This window comes from Penicillium antarcticum (genome assembly GCF_028974205.1).
Source record: "Penicillium antarcticum strain IBT 31339 chromosome Unknown utg000005l_segment0_segment0, whole genome shotgun sequence".
Taxonomy (NCBI): Eukaryota; Fungi; Ascomycota; class Eurotiomycetes; order Eurotiales; family Aspergillaceae; genus Penicillium; species Penicillium antarcticum.
Window position 1 is genome coordinate 468,832 of NW_026695303.1, and position 23,322 is coordinate 492,153.

The following is a 23,322-nucleotide window of genomic DNA, read 5'->3' on the forward strand; positions in this document are numbered from 1 at the left end:
CTGGCTGGCCAATGACTGGATTTGAAAAATGACGTATGGAGACCTGATTTCCAGAACTATGCCTAGCATGGAACAGTGTATGAAACCCTGCAGGCTTAAGTGGGTCGTGATGGGAACGATGAGTCTATTACGGAGGAGTTCCGCAAGGCATACGGCGCTATGGATGCATAGTCTCTACTTAGTTCGCCCCTAATCTTACGGGCGAAAAGTCGCTGATAGAAGACCTCGTGGAGAAGAGATCGGATTGCGCTTGAAAGTCTTATTATTAAATCAAAAAGCCGGTAATACTAGTTCTGATAATCAATTACCAGTCTCACAGGGTACTGTGTATGCCAAGGAGCGCTGATCTCCCGTAGAAGCCCATTAAATATCGAGTGTTGGCAACTGGTCTATAATCGGGCCCCGAATTTTGCAGGAGCAAGAATTCCCCCCAGTAAGCAGCACATCCGGGCTCCACAGCGCCTTGTATCCACTTTTCGGGGATTGCTCTCTACAGAACATGTACATGTATTCAGTTCTCATTGACGAAGTGGGACGTTGAAGCAGCGACGACTTCAGACGCTATACTGGCACTTCATATCTAGACTGCAACGAAGAGGGATAACACATGGTGCATAGGACTTGTTTTCCGTATTATGATAAGATGATTAGGCGAGGGTCACCTACAGTTCATGTCTTGCCCCCAACTGTTGAGGAAGGAATAAGAAGTTTCCCCTTTGATCCGCAATGGGGCGACTTGGGGTATATATCCCGGCCGAATAGAGATTCATTTATTTATGGAATCTGACATAGATATGCAGGCAATGCTATGAAAACGAGGTATTTACTTGATATCCACAGATAACTAGGTGCTTAACCAGATGAGGAAACAGCTCTTGATATCAATTAAGCGTAGTATCATCAACCTAGCTCCATCACGAACATATAAAAGGCATCACCCCTCGACAGTTGTGAGATTTGTATCAGAGGCACTCAAGAAGTCGACTGTCTTTGTGATTTTCTTCTCTGTCTGCTCTTTTGGAATTTCCATACATCTTCTTCTAAGTATGCATCCTACAATCGTTCTGCTCTACTCTGAAATCTTGCTAACTAGGTATAGACATTGTATCGATAGGAGATAGCTCTCAATATTGCAATCATGTTCAAGAACATCTCGGACCAATTTGGATCCATCCTTGTCGCTCTGCTATCCATCCAAGGTGTTTGCTCGGCACTTGCAGTCGAGACAAACCAGACTTTGGTCGAAGGCAGTGAGAGTGAGCACGGGGAGCTAGCTGTCCGCACAAGTGATGAATACACAGTCGTTCACAAATGGGACGGCGGAGGCATCGCGGCTTCTTCTGGAGTCGGACTTGTGATCGTTGGAATTGCCAACGCATTCATTAGCTACTATGGCAATAAGCCTGATGCGCAAAAGATTTGTGGAAAGTCAGCGACAATCGCCACTACCGAGGATGGAGTCGGCTATAAGTATTATGTGTACTCATACACAACCGGCAGTAACTGTGACAGCACTCAGCGAGCAAAGACCATCACCAACAAGCTCTCTGATGCATTCGATGAATTGCATTCTGAGGGAGCCTCTGCAGTGTGCCTTGATCTTGATCACCATGGCACATGGCACGGCGTTGTTGGACTCGCTACCGATGCTTCAGGAATCGACCCCAAGTCCGCTTGTTCTGACCATCATGCAGGCGCAAAGAGAAGTAATGCTGGATTTCCTGAGCTCGAGGAAAGAAGCCCCGCAAAGCGAGATGAGATCGGACTTGTGAAGAGAACTCCAATCTCTGTCTCCGAGTCCGACAAGAAGTCGGGAAGCACCAAATTCAGCCACCCCAATAAATCCCAGGCAGTTATCCTTGGAATTGCAGACAAGATCTACCAGCAAAGTGCTGCTGGGAGCTGTGATGGCATTACAGGTAGCATCACTGATACCAACGGAGTGAGCTACAGCTATTACTACTACGCCTCAGGACGTAACTGTGATACCACTGCCCAGCTCAAGACAATTGTTTCTGCTCTTGATGACGCATGGGAAGGTCTCGGCAGCACTTCGGCGCTCTGCATGACAATGGATCACGGTGGCACCTGGCGCGGCCACCTGGGAATTTCTGCGATGCAGGGTACTTACCCTTCCCAGAAGTTGTGCTAGATGACACAATCATACCAAGATATGTAAGTCTCCCGAAATCGGTAAAGCTATACTGAGAGATTCCACTAACATAATATTTGGCAGGGCGAGAAAGGAAAGGTTGTTTCAACACCCTAATACATGCCTGCAACGATACAACATCAGTGCCTTGATCTAAAGGAGGTTGAGTTAGGTATCATTTCATCTACCGTATACTGGCGCAGCCTATAGAGAAACATCTGTCTATTTGTGGGATTGCTACCTGAAGCGTATCTATAGTAGGAATCAAATTATGTTTATGCCCACGTATTTACTCCTTTGAGATCAGCCATATTGCTGCGTATATCCAAGTCACTTTCATGCATCCGAAAAAAGAATATAATCTCCCTTGCAAGAAATGCCAGGGTTCTATAGATTTTGTGGCTCATTATCAGTGCAGGAAACCCAACATCTCCTCTTCCTATCCTTTCCCATCCTTTCCCTGCCTCCATAACCAAGACAAGAGGATCACAGCATGAGGCCTATCCCAACTCGTGCCACATCTCATCTGGGACACACAGCGTAGGGCTCTGACAAGTCCTAAATATCTTCATATCAAACTTTTTAAACTGTCCATGTTAGGCCTTGATTATCGACGGACTAACAGAAGCAAATAAGAAGTTGTTTCAAGTGCAGGGATCTGATGGTTGCTTCCGTTATGAGCCAGAGACCAGAAGTTCCCGATACTCGCCTGATGTAGTTGAGCTGCTTTACATATGCGAGGTGAAGGCCACCAGAGTCAGCAGCTCCGTCAGCAATATCGCCAGGTTGCCGTCCGAAATGACATTCGAGGCTACAGATCTTCAACATTATGTGCTTGATATTTGTATACGGTAAACACCTAACCTTGATGCTTTCCTGTCTGAGGGTCGTGTGCCTTGTGATCCCCTCTTCCGCAGAATTTGATTTCCCGTGGTGCCTGACCACATGTCCAACAACTCACCAGAGATTGTAATAGCCAAAGTACCAAGCGATACCTGGAAATATACATTCAATCACAGAAGGACCAGCAAAATTTAAATAAGAACAAATCAGGCTTAATCGAAACCAGAATCTACGGGTAGGGCATGTACTGAGAGAAGTTGAAGCGAACGCTATGCTCAGGACCGGAATCGTCGATGTGCAAAGCGTCCCACTTCTCAAAAAACGTGTCAAGTTCTGCTTCATTATTGTTCTGGGACTTAAGATAAATCGCAAAGGTAGGATTTTTGCTGCTCATATCCTTTGTTTCCCTAGGCGACCAATTGCTCTCGATATCCGAGAATAAAGACTCTGTTTCGGACGGGAGGGTGACTTCCAACTCTTTTGCCGCGACATGGAGGGCGCGCAGCTTTGCCTTGCCCAAGGGCCAACGACATGCAGCGGCCTTGGAAACAATGCATAGATCAATGAAAGCCTTTCGGCTCTCCGGGTTGTCGAGATCTTCGAGAAGGGTGTTCTCTGCTATTGAGCAGGATTGCATGTTTGCCGCTGGGACTCGATCGCTTCCCCATAAGGATAGATGCACCGACATCAGTCTTCCAACTTCCCTGGCTGCTGTGAGTCGGTTTTCTTTCACTGATTGATAATCTTCGGGACTTAAGTCTTCCTGATAAGCCTTTTTCTGTACAAGACCATACGTGCACAAGATTATGTTGTTCCAGTACATGCTGGACCCGATGTCAGTAAAGCGATAGAACGCAGAGGGGGATAATGTCATACTGCAAACTCAGGCAGTGTGGTGTTTTGTTATTCTGTTCATTCATACAGTCGTCGAGGTTCGTTTTCCAATCTTTGAGACGAGCATACAACTCATGCGCAGCATCTCTGGATTCCAGAAAGGACATATTCTCCAAATGGTTGCAACCGTGAAAAAACCAAGAGGATGATTCGAATGCGGTAAGACTCAGATCGGAATATGCCTTCAACATGTGCCCGGTATGGGCAGGGATGGCGCCGACCAGAGAGGGGTATGGGGACCACAAATCCTGGTAACCAGGCCCAGGATCCGGGTGAACTTTGCATGGCCTTTTCGGTGCGCGAAACATAGTTCTTTTGTGGAAGATAAGAGAGTTGGCCCTATCGTAGTCAGTAATCATGAACGGCCTCCCAACGGTTGGGGAATCTAACGCCATAATATTGTAAAGGCCCCAAACTACATTGTTGACAACTTCTGGTTCGTATATAGACTCTTTCCCGAGATCGTATTCCTCGAATAGGTCTTGCGTGACGTAGACTAATTGTCCTACGTAAAGCCATCCGCGTCGGTCTTCACCATACAGGCAGGAACTGTGAACTGTTAGTTAAATATTTATCTTCCACGACCGGTGTCCCGCGCACCTTGAGAACAGAATACATAAGCCTTGTATTGTAGGCAATCCGACTTTGCCATCTTCATTCTCATAAAGCCTTCTAGCCTCCTCGTAGAAATGCTTTCCCTTCGAAGTTAGATCATTCCGTCGAGAAAATGCCTCTGGATAATCGGAATAGGCCTGAAAAGGTGTAAGCCTGAAACTGCTCCGTTCAAAAACGATACGAACATACACAGGCATCGGCCAAGATGGCGTTGACAAGGAAAGGTGAACAGTAGAGAGTATTGTCTGGATCGCCCGACTGCATGTCCTTGATGAATCGGTCACGATCCATAAAATTCAAGAACGGATGAAACCAGGTAAAGAAGAGCGAAATAAGATGGGACACAAACCCATCGTCATCAGTCAAACTTGTCCAGGGGCTGGCGGGGACATCCCACAACGGATCATCAGAAAGTCGTCGCGCATCTAGGACCTTGCGCCGCGAATGATTGCTATCATCTCGCATGCTGTTGGCAATATCCATTAGTTCGGGTGTCTTCTCAATCTCGTCGTGCATCCTTTTGTCCATGTAATCTTTGATTTCATCCAAGGGGGCATTACTCCGAATCAGGTTGAGCAGTTGGATGACTTCACTGTTACTTGATTCGCGCAGGTTGCTGACAAGTTGAAGTAGCATCTCGCGATCATCTTCAAGACTTTCCATCTTTCGCTTCACAATAAGTCGACGTCTGTTGTCTGTTGTTTCATCAAAAACACATTCCTTGCCTCTTTTGCTGCAGGCCTGGCAGGGTTGTGCGCCATCGCACTAAAATCGATGATTAAAAAATATTCCGTGGCTAAGGGAGGATTGGAATACCTTGGATTTGCGGGATTTGCATCCAGTACAAGCGAGGGATATGTTTTCTCTCTTCGGTACCTTAGCCTCCGGGTTCTGGCTGGGCCCCGGATGAGGAGCCAACGGCCGAAATGACTTATCCATTTGGGAAAAATCAAAACATCAATGAACTGAGAGTAGGGGAAAGAAGACATTAAATGGGCGATTTGAAGATATGTAGGACGCTGATTTGATTCGATCTAAGTGGCCGGAATTTTTAACCGGCGCTTCGCAGGTGGGGAGGTCATCCAATGGCCAACCACAAATCCACCGCCACTTCATGATATTTGCCTTCAATATGTCATTTCCAAAAGAACCCGGACGTCATTTCATGCTAGACGTGGGGCAGATGGGTGACAATTTCCTTGGGATTAGGCTGGTTGGAGAAGAGGGCGTGGCATTGCAAATGGATCAAAACATCTGTGTAGAGACTTCGTCAATGAGCTTGGAATACCCACTTTAACTGCCCCCTGCTCTAGCTTGTGGATCAGAACAAGTGCCGTGACATATAAATTATATCTGCCATATGCCCAGTAATTAGTGGCCAATTTTGTCATGCTTGAGCACTCTCTGAAGCCGACGGATACAACGCCGTTCCTATGGTGACCAGCCTTGGCCATGAAAGGAGAGTGCCCTCAGATCTTCCGCGAAGTTTCAAATCTCCCGAAGCCAGGGCTTCGAAGGTACAGCGGTCACTGGTTTCCTGTGTGCACCAAAGATCGAAGCAACCAATAAAAGCAAGGCTTAACTGAGAACCAGCTCTAGGGAAGCTGCTGGTGGGTCACAAGCACTACAGAACGAAGCTAAGAGGAGATGGAGGAAGGTACAGAGAGATCCTATGGGAAGATATAAATGTACACCATGGATTAATAGCGGAGGCCTAGGGCATACTAACAACTCGCACAGTGCTAAGGTTCGATTTAGGTCAATGCCTGAATCACCCAAGAAAATCCTTGAGATCCATAGTGACAGCCTGTTAAGGAAGGAGAAGACGAAGAAGGGAGGCAGACATGATAAATGGGCACCATGGATCAATAACAGAGGCCGGGGGACGTAATGGTAACTTGCAAGGTGCTGCCAAAGGCTCGATCAAGACCTTGTCACATGAACTATAAAGGATGAATACCATCAGATCTGTGGTGACGGTCCATTCTGGGGAAGGGGGAGGGAGATGGAAAAAAAAGAGGAGAGATGTGAAGGCGAAGAAAGAAAAGAGAGGGACGTGGGAAAGTTGGGGTTATTTGTACCCTGAGACCGTCCAAATCGGGAAAGATCAATCAAACAGGGTGACCAGCCATTCTATCTCGTCTATGTCTGTCTACAACGCTCCGGCCACGGGTCAGCATCAAACAGGATCAAGTCCAAGCACTCTATCGTCTATTGTTCACCGCTGACATTCTGATGAAGCCAATTCCTCCAGTCCCTGTCACCCACGATCGATCTCACACGGGCCTCAAGCCACTCCGTGTTTCCCCAGAAGCCCCAAGATGCCTGAAACCTACACCAGTCCACGAGAGCCGTCTCCCAGTGTCGTCTGAATGTGGCCCAGTCATATGCATCCGTCTGGCCATCCAGGATGAGGCCCTTATGGTAATACTCTAAGAGCCGCCTCTCGCCATCGCACATCGACAGCGTCTTTGAGAAGTATTCATCATCATCAACCAGCATGCCCAGAGGAACCGAGCAAGTGAACAGCTTGGCAAGATCACAGACACCAAGGCCCAGCCCAACATACTGGAAATCAAAGAACGCGACTTTCTCTCCGCTGCGGTTTGTGAAGAGGTTCTCTGACTTGACATCGCCGTGAATGTACGACTCCATGGGTCTGCCAGAGGGAGTTAAGAACAAGGCAGCCATCTCAGCCACGGATAGTGAGGACCCTTCGAACGGTTCGCAGAGCAGTTCGGACCACTCCGAGTCTGTATCCTCGACCAGAGACTGGTACTCTGTGCGCCGTGTAGCGAGATACGTATACCCTCCGTTGAGCCACATCCCGGTGCCAATATCCTCGGCTGCAGTTTGTCTTTTTACTGATTCCTCAAGAGGTGGCAAGACGTGTCTGCCAATGTCAAGCCCACTTTGTATCAGATCCCGTGTCCGGCCATGGAAGCGTGCCAGCCAGTCTAATGATCCATGCACCTGTGCGCTGGATAACAAGCTCCTCCTATTGCCTTCAACTGGGAATTCTTGGCGCAGATTGAACATGATGGTGGCCATGAGACCTTTGAGCTCTTGCTCACCATTCTGGTCCTCCATGCCTTTAGTCGAGGCGAGACATCTGGCAACACCGATATCTTCACCCAAGAGTGGCACCAAGTGGCTATAAAAGTGCTGCTCGACTTCATAACTGAACATTTTTCGAAGGTGTCCTTCATCTTGTTTGCCACCGCTTTTGTTTGGGGGCGAAATCAGCTTCAGGATGAGAGTGTAAGTTTTCCCAGCAGCTTCATTTTCTGTCCCGCAAAGTTTATCCATGTGCTTTGCTGCGTCATCAGAGGAAGCTTTAGCATACATGGCACTTATTTCTCCGTACCCTGCCCACAAGGTTTGTAGAGTGGTGAAGGAGACGAGCTCAAGCGAGTGCCACGACAGCATGATGCTAGCGACACGCTCGGCTGAGGGCGCCATGATGAATTTTCTCTCTTATTTGTCTGCTGCGGCTGCGTGTGGGCGAGGTTTGTGGATATAGAATATCGTTGTTGAAGGTCTACGGAACGGATAATTGGATTCTCCGTTCATGGATGGCGTTCTGGTTCTGGAATCCGAGTCCTTTATCATTTCAATGAGCTGCGATGTACTCTATATTACACATATATTCATTCGATCATATCATCATATCCCAAAATCCAAGATCCAACCTCTTCAGTAGGGGAAGGTAAACTGCTGCGGCTTCGGGCCAAGAATAGGCACGAAATCGTCACCCTCACAAATCCTCATAGCCTTCTGATAAGCGGGACGCTCACCGATACGCTTCAGATAAGCCAGAATATGCTTATGCTTCTCAACGTCGAACTCAATAGGACAGAAGCCACGCATAGTAGTCAAAGTGCAAACAGCCATGATATCAGCAGCGGTGATGTCATCCCCAGCCAAATAAGCCCCAGTTTCTCCGAGCCGCGTCTCAACCATCGAAAGCGCACGCTCAAACTTGGCATTACCCATCTTGACATGCACAGCCTCAGGGTCATTACTCAAGCGCCGAGTCATCAGCACGCGGAACAGAGCCGGCTGGAACGAGGCATTGGCCCAGTGGTACCATTCCAGGAACTGGACGTATTCCTCGCCGTCCTTGGGTGTGCGGCCCAACCGACCCTCGCCGTACGCGGCGATAATGTAGTCAATTATAGCGCCTGATTCGGCCAGCACGACTTTGTTCTTTGTGAATGGCGAGCTGTCGTCTTCGATCACTGGGGCCGTGCCGGAAGGGTGGAGGTCTTTGATTGATTGCGGGGAGAAGATGGGATCGCGCTTGTGGAAAACGTAGTCGTATTTGATCCCGAGCTCTTCGGCGAGCCAGACGATGCGCTCGGATTGGGAGCGGCCGAGGTGGTGGATTGTCAATGGCATTTTGGTGTGCGTGAGAGACTTTGTTGGTATGGGGACGTGTGAGATTGTACCGAGGTAAGGTGAGTTTGTTCAAGGATATATAAAAGCGATTCTGGGCGACGTCATAAGGTAACCGAGAGCGATAGACCGAGGTATTTATGTGCGGCGAACAGAGCGGAGATATGAAGCTTTCCGCTACCTCCGCTTCAAATCCACTAGGCTACAAGTCAGCGCTAGCCTTTTACCTGCTTTGATCCCGTAGACTGCTATATTTGTTTGTGTTAATTCCCGTTGAATGACTCCTTTCGCGAGGCTGTCATGGGCATACAGCGCCACTAACAAGGCCCGGTAAGGGGATCGCGTTGTCTACAGATGAGGTGATGTTCTTGTCCATACTGACATGAAGGAAACTGGATTGAATAGCTAGTAAAACATAACAATTGGAGATGCAGAAATCAATACCCAGATCAATGGAAACTCTCGATTGAAACACTGATTGGTTCATCACGCTGCCCTTGCAACAGTGTATCCCCACTGAGGGGCTTTAAGTCCGATGTCCCATTTGCTTGAAGGCTCACGGGTGATTACCTGATGCGGCCTCAAAGCCGGTAGCTGGCCCACACGTCTGTTTCTTGGCCTAAAGGCCAATGGCATATCGGTGTACGACCGGACGACCTGTGGTGTTCTCGGAGCAGAAGTGGACTTTGATCCGACTGGGCGTTCGGGTTCCAAGACATTGCTCTCCGTGATGAACTTGGCAGTGTTGGCACTGGTCGTGGGATGTGGGTTTGGAGCTTGGTCTTTCTTGGCCTTCGAGGTTACTTTGTACGGGTCGATCAAGTCGTCGTTCAAGAGAGCGGCTTTCAAAGGGGGGATAGATGGTAGCCGGACCGTGGTCTCTGCCCATTTCCTAGGCATTTTATCCAGGACTGGAAATGTAGGACTGGAGGTGTAGTTTTTTGTGCAAATGGAGGACTGAGGCAAGTAGCTTATCGAGCTTCCGTCATGAAGGTTGCTTGAAGGAAGTTCTTAGAAAATGATGATTTCTAATGTATTGGTTTGACAATGCGGAATGTCCGCGGATTACCGACCTCTTATCTGCGGTATTGGAAATATTAGAGGCCTTTTCCGGTAATTCTGGATCAGCGGATGGTTGTCGTAATTCTGAGCAAATCGACACGGTTCTAGATATGCGCATTTGAACATGCATGCATATTGCAGTTGCGCGATACAGAATCAGGTCAGATGGGAGTACAGATGTACATTGACACCATTAGATCCTGTGCAGAATGGAATGTGAACGCTCGACTCAGTCTGTGCAACACACTTTTGGAGCCGTGAGGTATGCTGACGCTATTACATGTAACCAAATTCTCTCTTCCATCCTTGTATATGGTAAGTAGTTCACCAAAACGGCGAAGACTGCAACATGACGTTAGGATCTCGTGGCAGCCGTGGACTCCGGGGAAACCTCAAATGTTTGTGGGGTCGGACAAACTCCGAAAGATCATCCGAACACCAAGGACACCAAGACCTCGACTAGTGGAGAAACGGCAGGGCAGTTATCCACCATTGGAGGAATACATGCTCTGAATGGGCGGCGGCATTGGGGATGTTTTGTGCCTCTCCGTGTCCCCCGCCCCGGAGATCCCCTCGGCATCGACGCCACAATGGCAAGACCTGGCAATAAATGCCGATGTATCCCCGGCTGTTTCGCGATGTTTGGATCTTGAAGACAACTGCAGCCTACAGTCCTTCGCGAGCAAAACACATTCAACATGCCTACTACATCTGTCGCGCTCGCTGCTTTAGCATTCCTGGGGCAATCATTGGTACCTGCAGTCCAAGCTAGCAGTGTCCCTGCTCAGGCACAGGTGATCAACCAAAGAGCTTTCAACGTCTTGGGTACGACTCAGCCGCCAACCGAATTCAATGCGAAGAGCGTATGAACCAGTCATTCATAAATGCTCCATTTCAGTTTCCTAATGCATTTTCAATACAGCTTTTCGTTCCTCCAGGACACACGGAACATAGCCTGACTGAGCGCCCGTTCCATGTGTACGACAAGGAATTCTTGAAGATTATCGGGAAGGCTCCGACTCTCACCCGGATTGCGCACTCGCCCAAGGACCCCTTGTATCACGAGGCAGTTGTTTGGTACGTGGTCCCGATCTAGTAAGAGAAATCGCAGGACTGATTTGTAGATTGGTATAACAGGTCAAAGGAAACAGAGGAAGTGTTCTTCGTCCAGAATGCAGGTGCCAAGAACGCCAGCACCGGCTTACACAAGTCGGCCATTATCGAGAAGATCTCTCTAGCGGATGCAGCTGCTGTTTCTAGTAAGCGTGATGCTGCGGGTGAGGTCAAAATCTCTACAGTCCCTTCATCGCCGATGGTGATCAATCCAAACGGTATGCCATTGTATTGCTATGGAGATTTAGCAATAGTTCGTATCAACTCATGATCAATAGGAGCCACCAACTATCGGGGAGAAATCATCTTCACCGGTGAAGGCCAGGGCAACAATACTCCTCCTGCACTCTGGGTAATGAACCCACAAAAGCCATTCAATACAACCGGTTCGTGACAACCCTCACTACAAACAATTAAGTCGGAAGATTGACGACGCACCTCCAGTTCTCCTGAACAATTACTTCGGTCGCCAATTCAACTCTTTGAACGATGTAGCAATTCACCCAAAGAACAAGGACATCTATTTCACAGATACAATCTACGGATACGTGCAGGATTTCCGTCCTGCTCCAGGTCTGCAGGATCAAATTTATCGCTTCAACCCCGATACCGGAGCTGTCACCATCGCGGCCGATGGGTTTGATCATCCCAATGGTAGGTGATCCAAACAACCCCTGTCAATTCATGCAGACTGATTTATCTTATAGGAATGACTTTCTCGCCTGATGGTAAGCATGCATATGTCACCGATACCGGCATTGATAGTGGCTTTTTCGGGTTGGACTTTACTCGTCCCGCTTCAGTGTATGTCTATGCTCCTTCATAAATCCTTGATCGAGTATGAGATACTGACAACTATAATATAGCTATCGCTTCGACGTGAAAGAAGATGGCACATTCGAGAACCGCAAGACGTTCGCATTTGTGAACTCTGGCGCCCCTGATGGTAAGTGAACTACGCCCCAAACCAAGCTACTTGTCGATTGAGAGACATCATACGCTAATATTTCTGATGTTGATTAGGCATCCACTGTGATTCTGAGGGTAATGTTTACGCCGGGTGCGGTGACGGTGTCCAGGTTTGGAACCCCTCAGGCAAGCTCATCGGCAAGATCTACGTCGGTTCTACGGCAGCGAACTTCAATTTCGCTGGAGATGGTAGAATGATCATTTGTGCTGAGACAAATCTCTACTATGCCACTCTGGCTGCTTCAGGAAGTTATGTTGACAGCGAGATGTGAAAGCCTCTCTGGACAGGATAAGGATAACAAAGGATGGTAGATAACGTACAACGGGAGAATACAATCGACATTATTTCTGTTCTTCACGTCTCAGATTACGCTTAAGACATTCAGAATAGATGGCCCCCCAAGTAGGCATTAGATCAAGTTCTTCCCATATGTCATGTAAATTTCGTGTGCAAAGAGGCTTTCATAAACACAGATTTCAGATATTGCTTAGGATATATCTTGGCTGCCACGGTCATTCCGCAAGTTTTTGTCCTTCTCCGCACCCTGTGGGAGCATTCTAGCGTAGGCAATCCATCTTACTGTCCCTGCTGAATAGAGTCACCAGCATGTATAGAGAACTCGTCACAGAAGACATTAAACAGCCTGATAGCACATTGATTGTGGATTTTTAAACAAGAAAAGGACATCTCCAATGTAGAAATCCGCATTCAAGTGCTGATCATAGCGTAAAAAAGATGATTGCACGCCGTTAACGCCCGGCTCGAAGCCGAGATACACATTGACCCACGGCAGGGGGCGAGCCGATCACGTTTTTCATTGCAGCCTAGTCTCATTTGAGATTACCTCTTCAATGGTTTTATACCCCACAAAAATGTATGAGTCACGCGAGAGGATAACTTATGCTACGCTTTGGTTTCAATTCCAGCTTGTACGCCACACGACGTGGCCATTTCCCCTGTCATCTGGAAGTTATGTACAAACAGATAGTCGATTCGCCGGTGAAACTTTTGTAGAATATAATAATGCAGCTTTGTCTGAAGTTAATGGGTAGTTTTAAAACACTGGTGATAGGTTGGGAGAGAGTAATTGTGAAAAATATCCTCTGGTTGCTACTAAGAAGACTAGGCATCGGGTCTCTCCCAGAATTGGAGTAAAGTCTCCGCACGGGATGAAGATAGTGAGCGAACCAGTAGCTTGCTTTTGTCATCGCTCATCGACCAACGATATACAAAGGTACTTAGTTGTACCATAGTGCCTAGATAAGGGTTGGTGAGGTTGGTAGACTGGGTACATATGTCACATTCCGCGGAGTATAGTATATAGCCCAAATATCATGCGCGATCGTTATAGTCTAAAAAAAAGCGTCGAGTGTAAATAGCGAATTGTCCCCTCAGAATCTCCATCGCCCCCGCATAGGCTTATCTTCGTGGGTTCCCTATCACTTTCCATTCGCTGCTCTCTCCTGCGCTTATCTCTGTTTACCATCTTCACTTCTTTATTCTTTTTTGTTAAATCGCTCAGATACCCTTATGAATGGGGGTTTGGACATCAACTTGGCATGGAAAACAATAAGAAACCTCCCACTTCTGATCCCGACGTCTCATCCGCGCGGGGAAACGCCCCGTCACCAGGGAGGACCGCACAGAAACCGAAGCAAACAAAGAGTCGCAATGGTATGAACGCTACATAAGATCCCTGGCAAGTTATCAGCTTTGACCTCGTTCAAGGCTGACTTAACAAGTTCGAGGTTGCCGCTCTTCCCAACAAAACTAACCGTCTCCACTTCTATAGGCTGCGTCACTTGCAAGACCAAGCGGTTGAAATGCGATGAAACAAAACCAACATGTGAACAGTGCGAGCGGCGCAAAGTGAGCTGCGGAGGATACAAGAAAGACTTCAAATGGCGACCGTTTGAGGAGACCAACTTGGCCCCGGGCCGGCCTATCAAGGCCAAAAAGGGTACGTGTGATTCCCGTGGAGCTTGGCATATCTGACACTTTGCAGCCAACTCGTCCCATCAACAACACATCAATGGTGACAGCTTCCCTACACCTCCAACAACTGAACAATCAACATCTCCAATTCGTATTCAAGCTCATCACCACTCTCACTCTCCGCCCGGATCACTGCATAGTTCCCCGATGAGCATCAACAGTTTTCCGTCCGAAGCACAAGCACTCGATGATCTAACAGACAAAACGAAAGATGCTTCCATGCCACAGTGCAGTGCGCCTCTCGACATTAATGTATCATTGTCCGCTGACTCTCCCTCATTCAATTTCCTTTCCTTTCTGGAGCCATACCAGGATTCACTATCGCTGGCAGACTTCTTGGCATCCCACGATCTAGAGTCTGGTCGGCAGATCTCCATTGGCCCGGAGGAACTTGTCCATGATGCATCAGGTCTCAGTTTCTCCAGGTTATTGGAAGAAGAAAACGATGATATCGAAGATATCATCCGGCAATCGGATCCAGGGCTTGGACCATGGAACTTCCAAATAACAGAGTCAAAGTCCTTTAGCTTCAACTCAATGAGCATTCCAAGCAGCCTATCTCTACCACCAGAGACTCCTGAAATGTTGGTGATGCGCTTTGACAAGCTCACCTGTGGGATCCTGTCAATCAAGGATGGAGCTACCGAGAACCCATGGAGGACATTGATTTGGCCGTTGGCGAAGAATACACCGGCACTCTACCATGCCATTTTTGCCCTGACAGCATTTCATTCAGGCAAGGAAAATCCCCATCTCCGCGTGCAGGGAGTAAAACACATGCGCCAAAGCATCAATTCCCTAGTAGCCCAGATTCAGAGTATGAGAGCAGATGCTGCACTGGCCACCAGTCTTGCTTTGGCTTTTGCCGATACATGGGATCAACATACTAGTACCTGCATACAGCATCTCCGTGGAGCGAAAGCGTTAATGTCGCAGGTCGTCGCTACCGGAATGCAGGGAGACATCAGCGAAGACGAGTTGGACCGTATCCGCTTCTTGTACAATACATGGTCTTACATGGATGTGATTGCACGATTGACCTCTTTGGATGACTGTGGGCCTCAGAATTGGGATACTTCCATATTCGAGCTGCCTAGTAATGCGGTTCATGACATCGACCCATTGATGGGATGCGCGACTACTCTGTACCCCCTGATGAGCCGAGTTGCCAAACTAATCCAGAATGTGCGAAAAAGCCCGTCAAATACAGTATCAATTGTCGCTCAAGCGATGGAACTTAAAGGTCTGATTGAGAACTGGGAGCCACCACGCTGGTTTGAACCGCCCGAAGATCCAAATTCAGAGGTGCAGCACAGTATTCAGGTTGCTCATGCCTACCGCTGGGCTATCTTACTGTACCTCCATCAAGCCGTCCCTGAAATACCATCTGAGCCCGCCGATGAGTTGGCAAAAAGGGTGCTGATTCTCCTTGCCACTGTTCCGTACACCTCACGCACAACCATTATCCAGGTGTTCCCTCTCCTAGCAGCTGGATCAGAAGTTGATGCCGATGACGATCGAAAATGGGTATTGGATCGATGGACCACAATCCAAGGCCGACTAATGCTCGGTGGAGTGGACCGCTGTCTTGAAGTCATGAAAGAAGTCTGGGATCGTCGCGATAAAATGAACGTAAGACGAGAGCAAGGACTGGCTGGCTCCCAACGTGCCCATTCTATCTCTTCCGCTGACAGGGAGAGCCTGGACTCGACATTCCGCAACTCGGATTTCGGCGGATACAATACGAATGGCGCTCGCAGGACTTCAATAGCTTCACAGCCAAGACAGCCTGCCTCATGGTCTGCACGCCGCGGCTCCGCACTTTCATCATTGAAGAATATCGAGTTCGAGAGAACCGTCCGTGGCAAATTACACTGGGTGAATGTGATGGCTGAATGGGGATGGGAAGGTGAGTTGATAACCCCTATTGCGCGCACACCCGCAGAACAACCTGACCTTGTGAATCGAACAGTCTTCATCGGCTAGCCTGAACGCATTACCAGTGACTTCCCAATATTCTTCGCCCGCTGTACTGATCTAACGACTAAGGACCCAGCGTGCAAGTCATCCTTTATCTTTCTATGGGATTATTTTGAATTTGAAATTGTACTTGGCGCCCTCGACTTGGTTGGCGTTGAAACAGCGCGGCGTTTGAGACCAGGTTTCCTGTTGATGATTTATGACAACAATGCTTCTTCGATGGAGTGAATATTCTCCGAACCTATGATCCATACTCTGACTACACTCAATTTCGATCTAGGAAACGGTGTTGCACTCTTCTTGGTGATTCACCCGGCATTCACTGCCATTCCTATCTATATTCAACTGTCCAATACCCGGTTTTTCAACACGGAGATGTCCCCAAAGCAACCTGCTATCTCTCGCCCTGGCCCTCTGACGCCAATCCCACACCCACACCAAACCCGGACCCGGACCCGTCAGTAATGATAATACACCGACTTGATCCACCTGATCAACAACCTATGCATTTAATACCCATGCTACGCCCCCCATTCATATCCAGAGCTCTGCCCTCCAGTATGGCCTTTAATGCCGTGTTCAAAAGCTTGTTCATCTGCACTTATCCAATTCGCGACTTCTTGAAACCATATGCAATCAGTAAGCCCCGTTCAATTCCAATAGCACCCTGCTCGAGACATACCCACAGAAAGGAAGATGGTCGGTGGGCTATAGAATTATGTAATCTACAACGTAAATATATTCATCCACTGCTCATTTGGTTCTTTCTTAGCTTCGACTATTGTAATGCCATGTGCCACAAATGCTTCTGCGAAGGAAGCTGAGTACACGCGGCCATGAGATCTGTGAATCCGTCCAGTGGAAGCCGGTTATCTTGCGATAACATCCGGACCGAAAGCTTGGTATATAGCAACAACTGCCACAAGTGTAGTGCACCAATAAGTTTCCTGGATTTTGAATAATATAATGTAAGAAAGGGAACGCAACGTGTCCTGCCTGAGGTCGTGAGGTGCCTCAAGCCCGGGACAGTGGATGTGAATACCCGAAATTCCAGGAAAAGTCTGAACAGCCTCAGCAAGAAGGCAATTTGTCAATTGGAGCTGCCGGCTGTGGGCTACAGTAGAGGTAGAGTCCCTTGTTCTCAATATCAATTGCATCTGATTGGTCTAAGTCCCCAATTGATTAGAGGGATAATGGCATTAGAACATATGACAGGCTGCAGGGCCAACCAGAGGGATAGTGGACGGTGATTACACTCACCTTGAATTCTTACTTCTGCTCTTCAAGGCCTTTCTCAATCATCTTTCGGAAGCTCCTTTTTCGAGTCTTTTTTCGAGTCTTTTTTCGAGTCTTTCGTCGTACCAATTTTTGTATTGATCATGTCTGCTTTCATCAAGGCTGGTTGTCAGACCCTCGTAGGGCGGTACTGCCCAATCCTCCGACGAGCACGGTGCATCCGAGTACCTGTTTGGAGCCTCCCCCCAGCTCGCCCAAATGGCCGTCCTCAAGTGGGAAACGACCATATTGCTCCATAGAATGATCGTGATCATCTACCATAACACCCCGAACGCCCTTCTCCTCAGCGTTGTTCTGGGCCCCCGAGTTCGCTTGGTTCGGCGTCCATTTTGCTGGGCTCTTAAGCCAGGTAAGTGAAGCTATAATGGCAGTTGATCCCACGTCCTGATAAGCCTTGCTTAGTTTCAATTGCCTCCTATGCCAAGAACATCACCAACATTATCAGCAACCGTCCCCTTCTTGCCGAGGCCATTCTGAACAGACACCTCGACATGAACGGACGATGGGTGCTCATGGGGCAAGCATTATGCGAACACTTCGGTGGAAACATTGCCAGATCCAGTGGAGATAGTTATGACGGCACTGGTGTCATTTATGACACCATTGACGAGGCAGCAGACTTAGGACCTGCTGTTGTTGACTCCGTGCTGGACTACTCCCAGAAGATGGACGTTGATGTGCAATTCGAGATTCTCTCAAGCCCCTGTCAATCACAAAGCCTGTGGCCCTGAAGGTCCTCGTTCCTCCCTCTCTTGTAAAGAAGCAGGATTATTTCAACGGTTTCCACCCGTCGCGTCGCGCTGTGATCATCCATTTGAACATGTTCCTATGTTCCTCCCCGGCGCCAACTTGTTGAGTCCTCTCCGAGCCCCGACTATGAGGTTCCCACCCGCCAAAATGGCCGGGAATTTTGCTGGGGTGAGTCTGATCTGATGCGAATCTGATAGTCATGTGAACCTTGACTGGTGCCAAGGATTAGTCAGGTGCCGAGAATCGGGGGCAGTCCCACCCCCAGAAAGCGGGCCGAGGTAGCGGAGGGTGAGGGTGGTGCCTCACCCTTCGTCCTTGATTTGTTTTCACTCTGCACTTTTCTCTCCCCTCTTCCGGATTGTCACCCCGGGTCCCTCTCAACAATGTTCCGTTCTCTGCGCCGCGTGCCTCGCCTTGCCTCTCGTCTGTCCAACCCGTCCCGGGCATTGCGCCCATTGACGTGCGGTTATCCACGGATGGCGCCTGTTCAGCCCCCGTCTCGACAAACCTCCCCGCAGACGCATACCAGCTTCTGTCTACCAAAGAAAAGGCAGGCGAAGCAGAGGATGCACTGTTTGATCGACAAATTCAGGAGGTAGAATCCTGGTGGAGCTCCCCGCGTTATGAGGGCATCAAGCGCCCATACTCCGCAGCAGATGTTGTGAGCAAGCGCGGGTCCCTGCAACAATCATACCCCAGTTCGTTGATGGCTCGAAAACTTTTCAATTTGCTCAATGAAAGAGCGGAAGCTGGACAGCCAGTTCATACGAGTGAGGTTCCAAACCGACATACACGCTCCAAGTCATTAACGTTGTTCTTTTTCCAGTGGGTGCCATCGATCCGGTACAGATGACACAACAAGCTCCCAACCAAGAAGTCCTCTACATATCCGGCTGGGCATGCTCCTCCCTCTTGACCAGTACCAATGAAGTGTCTCCCGACTTCGGCGATTACCCATACAACACTGTCCCCAACCAAGTGCAGCGTCTCTTCAAAGCTCAACAGATGCATGATCGCAAACATTGGGATACGCGACGGAAGATGACTCCGGATCAGCGGAAAGCAACACCATACACTGATTACATGCGACCAATCATTGCAGATGGCGATACTGGGTATGTTTATGTACATCATCCAAGGACGAAATAATTTGCTAATTTTACTGATGCAGACACGGTGGCCTGTCGGCAGTTCTCAAGCTTTCCAAACTTTTTGCAGAAAACGGTGCTGCGGCGGTCCATTTCGAGGATCAACTTCACGGCGGAAAGAAGTGCGGCCATCTTGCAGGCAAGGTACTCGTGCCCATGGGTGAGCATATCAACAGACTGGTTGCGGCCCGATTCCAATGGGACATGATGGGTTGTGAGAACCTGGTCATTGCCCGCACAGATTCCGAGAGCGGTCGACTCATCAGCAGCGCAATTGATGTCCGTGATCATGAGTTCATTCTTGGCATTGCCGAAGATGTGGAGCCCCTTGCGGAGACCCTCCAAGCCATGGAGCGGGAAGGTGCCTCCCCATTCGAGATCGATGCATATGAGCTTGACTGGGTCAAAAAGCACAAATTGGTCACAATTGACGAAGGTAGTTTTTTCCCCCCATTTTTCAATCGGATCTTACTAATAAGTCCCAGCTGTCGATGCCCATCTTGCCTCAGAGGGCGCTCCTCAATCCTCCCGTGATGGATACAGAGCTTATGTCAAGGCCAATCCTGATCTTTCATTTTCCCGTCGCCGTGCACTCGCAAACGACTACGCCAAAACCCCCCTCGTCTGGTCTTGCGACAGCCCACGTACCCGGGAAGGATTCTACCACTACCGCGCCGGATTCCCAGCTGCCACCAAGCGAGCTAAAGTGTTCGCACCATACGCAGACCTCCTCTGGGTAGAGACTGGTGACCCCGATGTTGAGAAGGCAGGCAAGCTGGCTGGAGAAGTTCGCGAGGCGTACCCCGGCAAAAAGCTTGTGTACAACCTGAGCCCGTCATTCAACTGGATGGGACAAGGATTCACCGAGGCCTCTCTCAAGTCCTTTATCTGGGACATTGCCAAACAAGGGTAAGCCTTTTGATCCAATTGTCCCTCGCCACCTTGGTAACCTGTACTAACTCTTCACGTCTAGATTCGTTCTGCAGTTGATCTCGCTCGCCGGTCTACACACAAATGCAACCATTACAACAGAGCTTTCCCGTGCATTCAAGGACGAGGGCATGCTGGCTTACGTCCGTCTAGTGCAGTCCCGTGAGAAGGAACTTGATGTCGATGTCCTAACTCACCAGAAGTGGAGCGGTGCCCCCTATATGGACGGCATCATGGGAGCCATTCAAAGTGGAAGCAGCAGCAGCAAGAGCATGGGCGAAGGAAACACTGAGAAGGGTATGCCATCACGCTTTCGCTCCTTTGGGATTCACTGCTAACCTCCTGCCACAGGCTTCTGATATTGAATTAATAAGCTTTTTGTGTTTGAGCAGCCGTCTCTTTCTTTCTGTACGGATTCCATGATTTTTCTTGCTGGGACCAACGTGATCAAATAATTTGGTTGTCCCAATAACATGACTGTCATATCACATCATTGATGTGGCCTGCTTTCATCGTTCATCTTCCGTATTTCGTTCAGATCTAACTCAGTATCCCGCCTCTCGGTAGAACTTGTACATCTCTTTTGCTGAGTATGTCACTCTATTTGCACGCAGGTTCGCCTCCTCGTAACGTCCTTTTGACTGCTTTTCTGCTTCTGTCTATTGATTGATCATAATGAGCATCGTCACCCCGTCAAAGATGAGAATAGACACATATATACATGGCTGTATCAAGCTCCAAAGCCTAGCTGAAATTAGCGTTTTTGGAAGTTGTATGTCTCTAAGCATCCGAGTGCGGTGCGACTGGGACGATGCTCGAAAGGAAAGGTTCCTGGGCGGCAGTGGCGTCGTCCAAGAAACCTAAAGCTTTGTCGTTGAGGACATCAACAGTGTGCTGCCCTTCATAGCTGACGGGGGCGTTGGAATTTCTTTGATAGGTTGAAAAAGGAGTTGGTGTAAGGATCGAGCAAAAAGTCAGATCCAACGAGCTGGCCAACCAAAAGCTTGTTGTATTATCAGACATGGAGTTCTGACTCCGGTGGAACAAACGCTGGCCAGCAGCACGGTTGTTCCGTTCTATCTTTGTTGTTGGATTTCAACTATGGAGTTGATCCCAATTAGGGACATATGTACCCTGGCCCAGCCGGAAGTTGACTCTCAATCAGCTCAAGCCGCCCTCTTCCCTCATTATCGTTGGAAATCAGCCTATTATGGTTTGTCGATAAATAGAATGCGATTTGATTCATGCTATTCTTCGTTCTGAGAGGAGACCCTACATGGCAGGTCAACGTCATCCACCGGTAACGATCAAAGCCCTACTGGCATTTTCCAGTTGAGTCCTCCGGCATTTGCTTTTTCTCCAATGTTATTCTTTGATGTTGACGGATATATGACTGAGATTTCCATGACTTACCATACAGAACCCACTTGCACAATTTCCCATACTACCATCCTTATTGCAAACTCCGCCTGCAGGAATCTAAAGTCCCATTAGAGGATCCTAGTAATACTCAACTGGTCAAGATGCTACCGTAGCTTTGCCGGCAGCCATGGCAGCGCCCAAAGTGGCCACGAGAGCAACGAAGATGAATCGCATGGTGATTGCAGGAAAGCCTTAGTTGGCGGATTGATGGTAGAGGATGTGAGTTTGAATTGGTTTGAAGAGAGAAAGAAGACCAGTACTTATAGCAGGCTATCCTTTTTTCTTCGGGAGTGTTTGAGCAAGTAATTTTTTGCTACTCCTGTTACCCCTCTGAGGTTTAGCATCAACGGGGAAGGTTTCAAGGCATGCATGCCCTTGGGGAGAATGTTATGTCTACGACCATCGATGTAACCAGAATAAACATTTACCCGCGAGCAAGGGCTAGCATGGCATTCGATTAGAAATTTCCACAAATTAAAATCAACTAAGCCCTGGATACTGGTCTCGTTGCGAATACTCCGATTTTGCCCGCTCCTTTTGGTTACCAATCCGACGAGGCTGTCATACACGGACCAAGCCAACCTGACATTCCTCTCCAGAGCCCCTTGATCTCTGATTGGGCTGTCACTAGCTGTCCTCCGACAGATAATCATCTTCTCGTTATAGAAAAGAATCACATCGGCTATCATCCACATTTACTCAGTTGATGTCATCAGTAACTGTTATTATAACATAGGACCAAATTACTATTTGAAATCAGCCGGCATAAGAACCCGAAGCTGCGAATAGCTCGATTCTCCGTAAAACAACCAGTCGCGGGTGGTAGCACGACAGAGGAACAATACACAAATCTTTCTCGAGAGACTGGCCTCACGAAATTCAGCCAGTCCTCTTCTCATAGAAGATACAGCTCGGCCCCTGGAAAGGTATGGAATGGCAATATTCATCTTATCTGGCTAGAGAGAAGCGCGCATACAATTGTACAGCTGAATAGGGGTTTCCCTTCAATTAGACATTGACTGCATATGGTTTCGTGCATCTACACATATCGGAAACCTTTCTTCCAGGCATTCCTTTACGCGGATTATTCCGGCGCAATATTTACTATTGGATGTAAATAAATCAGTTTACTCTCTTCAGAGGGAAAAGAACCACTGGACAAAACTAATCAAATTGGCATCGGGTGCACCAAAATGGTAGCACACGCATTAGTTGTTGTACAGGTAGTGAGTCAACACATAATCAAATGCCAGGTTTGGAATACGCAATAACAGAACACTGAGACCTAATCCCTCTTAAGTATTGGACTGGAAAGGATGAATTCCTACTTTTTTTGCACGCCGCTTACCCGTTACCACGACAGTCAAATGATATCCGACTTCAGCTGCTGAATCAGAGTCACCCGTCGAAAAAGGCGATCCTCTCAATAAGTGGGCCTGTTGATTACAGCGCCATCAGACATTCCCGCATGAACTTTGTGACTTGTTGGACCAATGATCGGTCTTGAAACACTCAGTGGCTTGAGTAATCTGGTCGATACTGGGTAAGCAGATATTCTAGTTTGATAGTCAGGGATATAAACAGTAATGGAAAAGCCGTGTAAGTGAGTCCCTTGCCGGATAGTCACACTAGATGTTCGTGACTCTTTGATCACTGTCTTTGGTGGGAAGATTCGCTAGACTAGCTGTCCTCGGTCCAACCTGAGATCGACCTCGAGCTGTGTTGTTGGGAGCCGGAGTAAATCCATATCAGAA

General features: G+C 48.4%; 9 protein-coding genes across 9 annotated transcripts; 5 read left to right on the top strand and 4 right to left on the bottom strand.

The window, feature by feature from the left end:
- Nucleotides 1-1,138: 1,138 nt before the first annotated feature.
- N7508_004829 (uncharacterized protein) lies at nt 1,139-2,152 on the top strand (the record flags this gene model as incomplete). The annotated part of the gene is made up of 1 exon (XM_058462895.1): nt 1,139-2,152. One exon carries the CDS (start codon nt 1,139-1,141, stop codon nt 2,150-2,152), a length of 1,014 nt encoding a protein of 337 aa, XP_058319373.1.
- A 1,072-nt stretch (nt 2,153-3,224) lies between these two features.
- Nucleotides 3,225-5,167, bottom strand: N7508_004830 (fungal specific transcription factor domain-containing protein; the record flags this gene model as incomplete). Its single annotated transcript, XM_058462896.1, has 4 exons — nt 3,225-3,819; nt 3,872-4,438; nt 4,490-4,641; nt 4,694-5,167. The coding sequence occupies 4 exons, from the start codon at nt 5,165-5,167 to the stop codon at nt 3,225-3,227; spliced, it is 1,788 nt and encodes a 595-aa protein (XP_058319374.1).
- Nucleotides 5,168-6,715: 1,548 nt separating this feature from the next.
- On the bottom strand, nt 6,716-7,966 carry N7508_004831 (uncharacterized protein; the record flags this gene model as incomplete). The annotated part of the gene is made up of 1 exon (XM_058462897.1): nt 6,716-7,966. One exon carries the CDS (start codon nt 7,964-7,966, stop codon nt 6,716-6,718), a length of 1,251 nt encoding a protein of 416 aa, XP_058319375.1.
- Nucleotides 7,967-8,200: 234 nt separating this feature from the next.
- On the bottom strand, nt 8,201-8,905 carry N7508_004832 (glutathione S-transferase family protein; the record flags this gene model as incomplete). Its single annotated transcript, XM_058462898.1, has 1 exon — nt 8,201-8,905. One exon carries the CDS (start codon nt 8,903-8,905, stop codon nt 8,201-8,203), a length of 705 nt encoding a protein of 234 aa, XP_058319376.1.
- A 483-nt stretch (nt 8,906-9,388) lies between these two features.
- N7508_004833 (uncharacterized protein) lies at nt 9,389-9,802 on the bottom strand (the record flags this gene model as incomplete). The annotated part of the gene is made up of 1 exon (XM_058462899.1): nt 9,389-9,802. One exon carries the CDS (start codon nt 9,800-9,802, stop codon nt 9,389-9,391), a length of 414 nt encoding a protein of 137 aa, XP_058319377.1.
- An 860-nt stretch (nt 9,803-10,662) lies between these two features.
- Nucleotides 10,663-12,318, top strand: N7508_004834 (SMP-30/gluconolactonase/LRE family protein; the record flags this gene model as incomplete). The annotated part of the gene is made up of 8 exons (XM_058462900.1): nt 10,663-10,827; nt 10,887-11,041; nt 11,102-11,295; nt 11,356-11,463; nt 11,522-11,731; nt 11,785-11,881; nt 11,944-12,023; nt 12,101-12,318. 8 exons carry the CDS (start codon nt 10,663-10,665, stop codon nt 12,316-12,318), a joined length of 1,227 nt encoding a protein of 408 aa, XP_058319378.1.
- A 1,288-nt stretch (nt 12,319-13,606) lies between these two features.
- Nucleotides 13,607-16,028, top strand: N7508_004835 (Zn(II)2Cys6 transcription factor; the record flags this gene model as incomplete). Its single annotated transcript, XM_058462901.1, has 3 exons — nt 13,607-13,721; nt 13,840-14,007; nt 14,053-16,028. The coding sequence occupies 3 exons, from the start codon at nt 13,607-13,609 to the stop codon at nt 16,026-16,028; spliced, it is 2,259 nt and encodes a 752-aa protein (XP_058319379.1).
- A 1,488-nt stretch (nt 16,029-17,516) lies between these two features.
- N7508_004836 (uncharacterized protein) lies at nt 17,517-18,049 on the top strand (the record flags this gene model as incomplete). Its single annotated transcript, XM_058462902.1, has 2 exons — nt 17,517-17,667; nt 17,721-18,049. The coding sequence occupies 2 exons, from the start codon at nt 17,517-17,519 to the stop codon at nt 18,047-18,049; spliced, it is 480 nt and encodes a 159-aa protein (XP_058319380.1).
- A 402-nt stretch (nt 18,050-18,451) lies between these two features.
- On the top strand, nt 18,452-20,484 carry N7508_004837 (methylisocitrate lyase ICL2; the record flags this gene model as incomplete). The annotated part of the gene is made up of 6 exons (XM_058462903.1): nt 18,452-18,533; nt 18,560-18,838; nt 18,895-19,183; nt 19,240-19,652; nt 19,702-20,125; nt 20,190-20,484. The coding sequence occupies 6 exons, from the start codon at nt 18,452-18,454 to the stop codon at nt 20,482-20,484; spliced, it is 1,782 nt and encodes a 593-aa protein (XP_058319381.1).
- Nucleotides 20,485-23,322: the final 2,838 nt, after the last annotated feature.